This window comes from Cinclus cinclus, chromosome 7 (assembly GCF_963662255.1).
Source record: "Cinclus cinclus chromosome 7, bCinCin1.1, whole genome shotgun sequence".
Taxonomy (NCBI): Eukaryota; Metazoa; Chordata; class Aves; order Passeriformes; family Cinclidae; genus Cinclus; species Cinclus cinclus.
In genome coordinates this window covers 29,554,209-29,566,403 of record NC_085052.1, presented here as the reverse complement: position 1 = coordinate 29,566,403, position 12,195 = coordinate 29,554,209, and the positions used below count along the sequence as shown (strand labels likewise).

Sequence of the window (12,195 nt, the reverse complement as noted above, 5' to 3'; positions counted from 1 at the left end):
CTTGTATTATAAGAGCACCTTTGTCTGATGGAGGATGTTGCTTTGAGAGTAATTTACCACAGAGAGAGAAATATATCTATTACTTCTTGTCATGGAAAAATAACCTGTCTCTGGTTCTGGGGCCAAGTTTTTCAAAGGTACCTCCTATCAGCTCTATTTCTTCCATATGGAGCTTCGCATCCAGTATGATTTACAAGGGTGTATGCATGATACAATGGACACCTGTAAAGAACTCTTAAACCAGTCAGTCCTATAAATGTGAAGATACTTTGTACAGAGGGACTTCACTGAAAATTTGTCTATTATACTTTTCTCTTTAGGGTCTCTAGTTGAGTCATTTTTGTTTTCAGCTCTTTGTATCATCTCCTTCTTTAAAATCCTTTTTCTGATTTTATTTTCCAGTCCTTGCAAGCTTAAAAAACAATTACCAGTTGCGTGTATATGTATATGTGTGTGTGTGTGTGTGTGTGTGTGTGTGTGTAAGGACTGTGTTTCTGTGCATAGGTCAATATTTCTGGCCAACATAAGCACAAACCCAGTGACAGTGGTGAGAATTGCTTCACATTCTGCCAATTTTAAAACCAAAATAGAGAATCACATGATAGAAGAACCTGGGATATTTGACATTTTGTCCAGATAGAGCAAGGGACTATGGGAGGGGAAAAAGCTTGATGTAGGTAAAGAAGTGAATAGAGGCCCACCTCCAGGAGTCTTCAGAGTGTGATCTTTGATCTGTTCTTCAGGTTATGCTCAGCCTTACTGCCTCTCCTCCACCCATGAGATGTGGTTGCTGCTTCCCATCACTCTTACTCTTTTCTTCCACAGCACCAAATGAAGTCCCGTGTCCTCATCCAGCCTTTTTCTTTGTTGCCAGCCAAGCTTCCCAGCGATTAGTGATTTTCCTATCTTCTCCTCCACTTCTCTGCTTGGCAATCCAGACACATTGGATGTTCCTGCTGAGTGCTTGTTTCTAAGGGTTAGATCAAAAGACAGCAGCTTCGGAGTAGGCGATGTCATGTTTCTGGGTATGGCTCTGCATTCTCAAGAGAAGATGCTCCCTCTAGGTATTTATGACACTGCTATTTAGGAAAGCTGCCAATGAAAAGGTGCTGCTGAAAGGAATAAATAAAATGCTTTGGCATCATTGCTTCATTTTTTTCCCATCAAAAGCTGACACACTGTCTTTATCTCATCAGGCAAACTGCATGCAAACTTTGTGATTGCATGTTCTTTGCCTATTTTTGTAGAACAGAGTCTCTCAGAAAGGCAAAACACAAGGGGAGGAGAGGAAAGGCTGCAGTGTACAACTCAATGCAATACACTTTAGAGTCGCTTATTCTATGGCTGACTCAAGATTTGCACTGCACAGGTGGAAGTGTTTGCTCTCTATTCTGAGTTGTGATAGAATTCTTTATGATTGTGGAAATCTTTGAGCAAATGTTATATTTTTGTTGGTTCTATTACTTGTGTATATGGTAATTTTCTAGAAGATGTAGTTAACAGAGTTTATAAGGGATAATGAGTTAAGAGACTTGTTTGTTTGTTTAATTTGAGAGGAATGATTCAGTAGAAATGTTTGTTTCTTCACATGCATTGTTTAAACAAATTCTAAAAATCCACATTGGATTATATGATTTGTCATGAGCTTCCTAACAAGTCAAAGCAGAAGGAGATTTATGATCTTTTTCAGCAGAAACCATTTCTTGCCCCAACAGAAATGGAAATGACTGTTCTCAGAAACCTTCCAAGTAGAAGTGGGAGGAGATAATCTGTAAGGAAATGTTACCTTCTCAAAAACAACCTCACATCATCCAAGGTGTGGTTGGCTTTGGCAGTTTACCAAGGGGAAGCTTTACTAGATTTCAAATCACCCTCCTAGCCAAGTTGTGCTGAGGCAAAGCTTTGTTCAACTCCTGCATTCACCAGACCAACCCTGCCCCTACCCACAGCTGCTTTTTTATCTAACATGAATGACAGGATTATAAGGGAGAGTTAAAACAAACACAGGCACTCACACTGAGATGCAGCATAAACAGATTTATGAACATGTACGTAATGAGAAGAACCTCTTTACAATGGGGCACGAAATCCGAGTGTCACGTAAGGAAGGGGTGGTTTCTTTTGACTAACAGGCTATGGTTAGAACTCTGCAGATTTGAGTTATACAGAAATGGAGTTGTAAAGAAGTACAGGTACCTTAGATTTATGTGGGGGGATTGTGTTTGCTGATCAAATGTTCTAGTGTTAAAATAGACTAGTTTCCCATAGCGAGGTGACTGAAAACTATAACTAAAATTTTAGAGAACTGGCTTGCTTCTGCATTCCCAAATTGGGAAATTATGGTAATAGCTTAATTTTTATGATAAAAACATGAAAAATAAGTCTCTAAAATAGCGTTGAATCAATTTTCTGATAAAACAAATTTGTTTTCCCATTTGTGATTAAAATGACCTACAGTAAGATTTTTTTTTAAACTAGGTGTTAATTAAAAATATGGAAATTGATTTTAAAAACCTTGCGGTTCACAGTGGAAAAATTACCATAACTGATCTGTTCTCAGAGCCATGCCTGTTCTGAGATGTTTTTAAGATGTCTAAGTTACTGGTTGTTTTTCTGCATGATTGTTTCCAAAGCAAAATGTGATTCCAATAAAAACAGTAATTGAATTTACAGTCCATGGGACAAATTGTTGTTTTAACAGAAACTTACATACTCAGGCAAAGACCTTATGTTTTAGGTCTAATAACAAAGAACACAAGCTTCCTGTTTTTATATGGCCATATATTATGCAAAATTTTCTAATGTGGCATTTTTTCTTCAAAAAAATCTGTATTGTATTTTTTCAATTATGTGAGCAGGTTTTTCCCCCCTCTTAGTTCTGGATCAATATTCCTTAGGTTGTGTTGGTTTGGGGTTTTTTTTAAAGCAACCTTTTAAATTTTAGTGCAGCTATTTTCTGTAGCATCAGCTGGGGGTGAATCAATACAGACAAGCCTATCCACATCTAATGCACCTAATGACTGAGAAGAGTTTGGAGAGAGCTTGTTCATTTGCATTTGGTGCTGACAGAATGTGCAGAGCACAGGGCACTTGTGTGAGGGGCTTGTCCATGACCAGTCTTGTGTGGAGAAAATGCTGATTTCAGAAGAAGGGGGTAGGAAGGGAAGGCTGTCCAAGAGCAGTGGCAGACAAAGGCAGGAGACCTCTTTCCAGCAGGCAGTGACTACACTTTACTATATCAACAGCAAAATGCTATTTTTCTGCTGTCAGACTTTCTCTGCAGGAGCCCCCAGGCTCTTGTCGAGCCCCTTTTGTTCTAAAAGGTGGGGGGGGGTTAAGTTTTCCTAGGTTTTTGGAATTTTGGTGCCTTTTTTCCCTGTACATGGCACTCCTGTTTAGGTAAAACCTGAAGTCTGTGCTTGCTAAACTAAGAGAAATCTGGTGGGGCTGAGCTCCAATGGCACACAGGCTGCTCTGAACTGATGTGTGCAGAGCATGAGACACAGCATGAGACACACATGCTGGAAACAGGCATGTCTACATTAGCAGAGTTTTTTTGGAAGTTTTAGGACTGACCTAAAGCCCTGCAGAACAGTAAAAGTTGGTGAAATATTGCTGCATCTTGGATATAACACCTGGAAAAAACAGACCAGGATAGTGCCAGCAGCTGTCTGACTCTTTCCCTTACACACTCGGGGATGCAGGAGGAACACATGGTGCTGCTAATCATCTGGGAGTTCCTTCAGTGACCATTTGAATAAAAAAGGGAATATCTCATACTTCTCAGCACCAGGCAAATGAGGGACCTTGAGTGAGGAAGCCAGCTTTCCTAGGTTCCCCTTGGGAAAAGGTGAGAGAGCAGTCTGTGCTTGCTGTGGTCCAGGGCATGTATTATTAAGGAATTTTTAGGTTCTTAATTCATCTTAGTTCAATGTCTCTCAGGAGAGGCAGTTGTCTTTGCACTTCCTTCAAGGAGGGGTTTAGGGTGCTGACAGAGCCCCTAAAGCAGGTGTGATGAGTACCAGCCCCCTAAGCAATTGGATTCTTACAGGCCATTTTGTTGCCAAAGGCACATGCTCTCATGCAAATTGGTTTTCTGAGAGTAGGGAATTGCAGCAAGTAAAAATTGCAAGCAAAATTTATAAAAGGTTTGAAGCCTGGTCCCAGAAAGGAAGTACCAAGATGCACCTGGCCAAGTTTTGTTTCACATCTTTATCAGAATGTTTTCAGGATTCATGTTGGTTCTTTACTGATTAAATAATGTGGGAGAAGAGATGCACAACAGGTAAATGTAAAGCTCCAACCTGATAAATGGATTGAATGCCACTGGATGCCACTGCCTGTTGTTCATTGGGTTCAACAGAATTTACTTTTATGGTTTTCTGATGTGATCACATGAATAATAAAAAATGTCTTCATTTTTTAAAAACATTTGTAGCTGTAGATAGGTGGTTCCTGTGGGAAAGCTGCTTTTGCAGTTTGTTTTGTTGTGGGGTGGGTTTTTTTGGTGTTTTTTGGGTTTGTTTGTTTGTTTGTTTTATTTGTTTTGTTTTGTTGGTTTTTTGTTTGTTTGTTTTTAAATTACTTCAGATCCCTGTTGATTATGACTCTACATCCAGAATAGCAGAATAGGAGCTGGATGTTCTTTGGTTGTTCAGTGGGTGTCCTCGAAGTGCAAGGGCAGGGTTGGTACTCTGAAGAGTCCACACATGCAAGAGTTGCACTTTCCAGAACTAAAAAAAAAACCCTTCACCCCTCCTGAGAATCTGTATGTGTTTTTTAAAGGGTTACATTAGCCTTGAGCATTTAAAATAATGAGACATATTAAAAAAATCATGAGTTGCCTAAAAATAATTGTTTGGTTTCTTTTCCTTGTAGTCTCGTTTTTTGAGTTTCCAGGATTTAGGTTTTCAGTCTTTCCTCTGCAACCATAAGAGCTAACTTTATTTTTAAATGAAAGCAGAGATTCTCCTGTAATCCCATAACTAGGAGATTTGATAATGCTAAGTACAGTGTGAATTTAGAGTGATCATTCCAAGGTGAATCATTTAATGATGTGTCCTTAGCATTAAAGCCAACTGGGAATTTTGTTTTTATGTCTTTCATTTTGTCTTTCTAAATAATCTGCAAATTGGAAGCTTGGTAAAAGCAGTAGAAGACAACTGCAGCCTGGTAAAATCAGGTGGTTTTGTTGGTTTTGGCTTATTTTTCCTGGTATGCTAAGATAGATTCTTACAGAATCTAGGTATTAAGGGCACTCTGCATTAAGATATCTCTAGAGAGGAAGGCTTTGGTTGTTTTTGTAGAAACACCCTTTTCTACTCAGTCAAGCATTAAAATTGGCAGCAGTTCCTGGAGTAGCAAGAAAATCCTGATTGTTGTCCTCATATAGTTACTGAAAACAGTAAGAGGATATGTAAAAGCTTTAACTCCAAGGAAAAATATTTATAACTGTGACATTGTGTTTCCTTACAGTAATTTATGGACAAATTGTAGGAAAGGAGGAACACAAGCTATAAATAATATTTCTTATGTAAACATAATGGCAGTAGCAAATTCTTTTTATTTAAAAATTAATATTGATGTTCATTAATATAAATGGCCACATTTCAGATGACTCTGATATCCTTGAGGCCAGATGTCACTGACTGATTTACAGCTTTCCGGGGGGAGGAGGAGGTCCTGTTTTATCAGTGTAGTCACCAAATTGCTTCAAATAGCTATTTTCGACTAGACTCTTTACAAATGTATTGTCAACAAAGTCAATTCACATCACAGATCAGAAACATGGAAAACTCTTTTAGAACGTATTGACTTGGATTTTGAAATGCAGGAAAAAGAGTATAAAGCCTACCTTTGACTCACTGAACTTCTGTCTCTTTTAGGAATAGTGGTTTAAAAACTCCTGCCAAGGAACACGCACACAGAATTTCCATGTACATCATTAGCAACCAGGGAGCATCCTTCAGAGGCAGAGTTTTAGTCCCTCATAGATCTTAATTCTACTTCTAATATTAATACAAATGCGTGTAGCAAGGATGTGCAGGGGGAAGCTCTGCCACCTCAGTCACATCACAGAGATCTTACATCTGGATGAAGTTCTTGAGTGCTTCGTAAAATCCTCTGGTCCTTTGGACCTCGTGCATTAAGTTGCTGCAAAAGAAGGTGGCAGATGTATTTGTAGAGCTCTAAGAAGCCTCCCAGGAACCTCCTCTGGGAACGCTCGTGGGCAATGCCTCTGCAAGCAGGTGGGGTGGATTTGTTGTATTTGCATATGCTGGCAGGTTAAAGGGGAGGGATTAAAAAAAGCAGGCTGGTTTGAGTAAGTGCATCTCTGTCCATTAGGTATTCATTCAAATTCAACCACATGAATCACAGGCATCCAACAAACCACCTTTTATGAATGCCTTATGAATGCTGAAATTCAGCAGATTTGTAGGTGTGTGGTCAGCCATGCTTAGCATGAATGGCAAACTAATGTAAATCCTGTATTACAGAGGTTGTATAATAGCAAATCTCATAAATATATGAGAGGCTTCTATGCCTCTATTTCTTCTATGCCTTCTATTTCTTCTTCTTCTATGCAGGCTTCTGGTAGGACAAGGCATACAAGTACAAACTACACAGGTGATTTGAATATAGAGAATAATGCGCAAAGAACTCCCTTTTTGGAACTCATCTGACATTTGTATAAATCAAACCCATATCCATTGAAAGGCTTGGAAAGATGTTACAAGTCTTTAGAAATGGTCCATGTTAAACGTGGGATCTCTTGCAATCCTTATAAATAATTATTTTCCTGTATTCGGTAAGATTAGCTGCAGAGAATTTATGTTAAGACTGTGTGGAAAGGAGTACAGAATTTCAGGTAATATCAAACAGAGAAGGTGGTTTTAACATATTTCTGTGATACAAAAGCCTCCTATCAAAGAGGCAAATACGTCACCCCGTCAGTCTTTTTTCTTGTTTATGAAATAAGTAAACATAAACTCTGAATTCTCATTTTCAACAAGTTGGTAAAGCCAAACTGACCTTGACCTTAGCATTGTTAATTTCCAAGCTCTGATATATATTCTTGGAGTAGATTGTTCCCCTTCATACCACATACATAAATACTGCAAACCTTTCCAATGCCTTGAATTAGTGTTGGTAAATAGCTAGTTTTAATCTACATAATATTTTGTGAGCAGACATTCTGTGCTATGACTATTAAGATATACCCAGCAGACATTTCTTTAATACTAAAACCTCTTATATATATTATTAAAAGTAATGCTATCAGCCAGGGCTTGTTATATGCCACAGAAACTTTAAATAATAAAATACAGCATGGATAAAATCTGCAATAATGGTAACTTAAGCAAAATTAATTTCAGTAACAGATAACATCTGGGAGAAAATGTAATGGTATGTTGGTAAGTTATGCAAAGTTAATTTTATAGTAACTACCACATCTGTTGAACTCATCTATTAGAATGCTTTACCAATATTCTTTCCTGCCATTGTTCTGTTTCAGAAATTTCCCTGTGTACAATTTTACTGTCTTTTCTCTGCCTATGTTTGTAAAAAGGCAATTTGCTACCTGTCAACAAGAAGAAGAGTGTGTGAGTTTATGTACAGAACAACACAGCACTTTTAATACAAATGTGTCTTTATGCACACTTGTACCAGAAAGAATTCCAGAGCAGGATTGTGGCACAGGGCTGTGCTCTGAGAGCAGCACCAGCTGCAGTTCTCAGCTGGACTGGTGCCACTGGGCTGGGGAAGTGGTGCTGACCCATCAGTCCCATATCAAGCTGTGCTAACTTTTCTTGGCCAAGTCACGTCCTGGCACCCCAGCTCACCTTGGAATTGGTAGGAATAGTGCACCTGGTTGTCCCTTCAGTCTCTTTCACAGTAGCTGACACTGATATGCCAGCTACATTTGTGCAACTGGCTCACAATGTCTTTATGTTTGAATTCCTGTGGACCCGCTGGACTGCAGTGTGCAGGAGAATATTGCCAATTAATTTTTAAGGCATTATCATCTTGCCAAACTGTTTCTCACATTTTGATAGTTATATTGATTCAAGAGGACACTTGGAGTAATACATCTTTGTCATAGTGAATAATGCTCACATAATGACAAATCTTCAGGAATTAAAAAAAGGAGGGTGAAGTTTTTAATGTAGGTCAGTGGAAGTAATTCACCATAAATTTTCTCAGATTCAGAAACTAGCAAGGTTTTTTTAAAGCCTCTGTAACTGTATAAAATTTTCTGTGTCTCCTTCTCTGTTTTTAAATAAATTTTACTACAGAGCCATTGGTGCTATTAAGCATGAGGTTTTGTTCAAGGAAACTCAAAGACTTAATTGTATTTTTAAAGGAAAGTATTGCATCAGAAGGATTAATTTAAATACGTTTGTTGGCTTCAGGCTCTCACAATTCATTCATTCTAATTTTCCCCTGGACTTGTTAAGGACACAATGTATAGGAAGGAGCAATGCAGAATGGCATTTTTAGGTCACTATATTTTGGCTGTAAACTGTAGTCCTGCTCATAAACTTGTTATTACTAAACAAAATGCTTCATATTCTACACTGAAGTTTCACAGTCTTTAAAAAAAACTTTTGGCTGAATGTTGGGACTATTATGGCTCATTAAAGAGACTAGTTCTGCTGTAATTTAGTTCTTTCTTAATGATCCAAGGGTTATTATTACACATGGAACAGATGAGTAGAAAATGCCTCTCTGTAAAAAGACACAGTGAAGTAAAAATATTATTCAGAAAAACAGAATCTCTGAAAATCTTATCCATGCAACAAAAAGTATTTGAATGCCTTGGAATTGATTCTAAAAACCTGGTCTATTTTTTAATATAGTTTTACTTTTTTATTATTATTATTATTTGGACTGAAGAGAATCAATGGAATAATAAATTAAATTTTGAAATATATTTTGAGTGAATAGGTAGTTACCTATTCCAAATTATTACCAAATATTACCTATTACCTATACCCAAGAAAAAAATAATGTTTTAAGGAATTAGAAAGTAATTTTGAATTCTCATCCACTTGAGCTAATACTTTTAATAAGAAAATATAAGGTAAGAAATCAGAGAACATTGAAAGAGTTGCTAAATTAAAAAAGCTCTAGTTTTTTTTTTTTTTTAAGTAGGATTTGAAAATAAAGTGCCCTTATTTTTGAAAAAAATAAAATTTGGGTCAGTTTTCTCATTCTGATAGAAAACACAAACTTTCTGCCTACTTCTGTAACTCTGTTTTTCTCCTCAGTTATAGTCTGCAAATCTTTCTGTCAGCCTTTTAGGTTCTTTTAAATATGGGCTAATGCTATCTACCTACTTTCTGAGTTCACACATAACAGGGAACCTTGGAGGTAGTGACAGAGTCCAAACAGAAGTTCCAAAAAGCTTTTAGGACTGCAAAAGAGATTTTTATTGTAATGAAGTGGCCAGGTTTAACTTTTTATTTTCATTTGTTGCTATCACTTCTGCAGATGTATAGAAGTTTTAATATTTTCAGCACGTTAACTTTATCAAGTAACTAAATTACCCAAATATCAACCTAGCTACAATTTCAAAAGTATGAGGAAATTAATTTATGGGAGCTGCAATTCCCCTGATGTGAATTAATGTTGTTTACTTACACCATCCAAGCAAAATCCTGTTTGTAATCAGGATTTGATTCTCAACTGCAACATGTGCCTCATATTCTCGATGGGCACTTCCCCTGTACAGGCCCCAAACACACCATTTCAGTGCTGTACCCTGCTCCTGGCTTGGTCACAAAAGCCTTTTTTTCACCCTATTTGGCACATATGTTCTCTGTTGTCCACTTTTTAAAAACAGGATGCAAAACCTTTTCCCTTTAGAGGACACAGGGCTGCATTCTGCACCACTGCTGGGAACCTGAGCATGGACTTGGTGCTTCATCCAGCTGCTCCAAGGGAGAAAAGCCATACCCTTGTCAGAGCATTCCTGGAGCTGCAGGTCCCACACCAGCAGAACACAAGTGAGGTTCCCATGGTCACAGCAAAAGAACAAGATGAAGCAGCAAAACTTGAACTTAGCAGCTCCTAAATTGTAGTTGTATATTAAAATATTTTCCTTAGGGCCTTATTTGATTTAGTGTCATTGCAACTTCACTACAACTGACTCGTTTGATACTCCCTTGCAATTCCAAACTGCAATATCCCTGTTCAGAAGTGACAAATTTTCACTGGGAAGACAGAATGTTACCTAAGCGCTGTGTTTCTAAACTTAATTATCCACATGAGTAAGAAGCCGTAGTGTTATGAAATTATGAAAATTGTTCTTTCCAAGCATTGTAAAGAGGGCCCCTTGAGATGCAACTAGAAATTAAAGGTGATCTATAATCATTTTCAGAATGCTTTCCAATTCTGAGCACCTGGATAGTAACAGAAAAGGTATTGTTCATTGTTGTTTGCCAGCCATTCCATTTCCATTTTAAAAAAACTGCAAGAAACCTCTGAGCAATAATTAAACATAAATTACTTTCTTATTTTTTCTTTTTTTTTTCTGTTTAATACTACCAGAATGAGATTGAACTTGACCAACCTGCAGTTCCTCCCTCAGCTTCAACAGCAGAATCTCAGGTATAATTTTGCTCCTTTTAGGTTTGGTTTGTTGGGTTTTTTTTAAGCTATTTTTCTATGAGTTTCTATTGGATCCTGGTCAATGATGACATTTATTCTCTAGAGCATAGCATGCATTCTCTTCTAAAATTGAATGAAATCACTTTTAATGCATTAATCAATCAGCAGAGAACATTTATTTGGGTGAGCCCTTCTGGGCTCTCACTCTGTGTGCAGATGTGTCTGCCTGGCCTGGGCAGTGTGAGACAGCCACTGTGGTCTCTGTCAAGGCAGTGCTTCCCAAAAGCAGCTCTATGTGTTGTTGCCTGTCTGTGCAGGTGCTGTTGGGCCTCATAGAGGGTAGGAGAATGCTCTAACTTAGTGTTTCCTGTGGCTGATTGCTGCCAGGGGTCTGACCAGGGGGATTACCTGCAAGAGCCCTGTCCAGAGACAGTGTCTTCTGACGTGGATGCTGGAGGTGGAGTCACTGCTAAAGATGAGAAGTCTGCAGTGTGGGAAACTCCAAATGAAATTATTGGCAACCTTGAGGTACTATTACTAGAAAGCTATTCACTAATTCTGTCTATGGTTAATTAGCTAGCTCAGTCTTAATGAATATAAACTGTGTTTGTGCTAAAGCTGGCAAAAAGCACATCCATATGCTGTAAAAATGTGAATTAGCCTCTATAAATAACTCCTAGTTTAGTCAGCTTATATATGATAAAATAAAAAATACTCAGTAATATGACAACATATATTTTTAGCCTTACCATGTGTCAAAAATACAGGCTAAATCCTGTTTTTAGTGATGTCAGTGATAAAATTCCTTCTTATGGGTTCAGGACCAGCTGCTGTGCTGGAGTATATGCAATGTGTGCTTAATATAAATTGTTAGATGTATCTATATCACACATCCTTCAATTTGTGTGAGAAATTACTCACTTATGCCAATTTTAGGCTTTGTCTGGTAGGTGTGTGACTACACAAGAGCTGCCTTAATGAAGCAGATCAGCTGTCAGTATGTGGTCTACAGACTCTGAGGGGTCCATGATTTCATTCTGTGAGGTTCATGGAAGAGAAGGAAGCTACTGTCACTGGAATTAAACAGAAATGATTGAAAGCCAACCCACTTGAACAGATTTGCACCAAGGAACTGCTGGAATTTACTCTTAATGGCAACAACCAGGTGGCATTAGGCACTGTGAACTTCAGATACAGCATATTAGACACTATTGACTAAGCAGCAGTTTAATAAATACCTAATATTATCTGAAAATACTCTGCTGTTGGCAAACTGCTTTACTTGGACTATGCATCAGTGGGGAATGTGAATTACAATAATTATATGAATTAATATATGAATTAGAATAGATTTGATCATTAGATCTACCTATTTGAGTTCATGTTCCATTTCAATATGTCTTTAAAAATGGGAGGGAATCTCTGGCCTGTGTTACCTTATTCCTGTCCCTACCAGTAGGAAAGACTAAATGCCTGGTTTTCACTTGACCTTGATGCTATTAACATCAGTGCTAAGAGGTTTTCTTTTCTTTTCAAGACCGCACAGATAAGAAAAATGCTTTATTTGCTTCTTCTTTTTGC

General features: G+C 37.8%; 1 protein-coding gene across 1 annotated transcript in view; it reads left to right on the top strand.

Moving 5' to 3' along the window:
- Positions 1 to 12,195, top strand: part of CABCOCO1 (ciliary associated calcium binding coiled-coil 1) — a 51,069-nt gene that overhangs the window by 36,645 nt on the left and 2,229 nt on the right. Inside the window, exons 6-7 of the mRNA XM_062496907.1 lie at positions 10,555 to 10,614; positions 11,002 to 11,142. Coding sequence (XP_062352891.1) covers positions 10,555 to 10,614; positions 11,002 to 11,142 — 201 coding nt within the window. The remainder of the gene's footprint in view (positions 1 to 10,554; positions 10,615 to 11,001; positions 11,143 to 12,195) is intronic.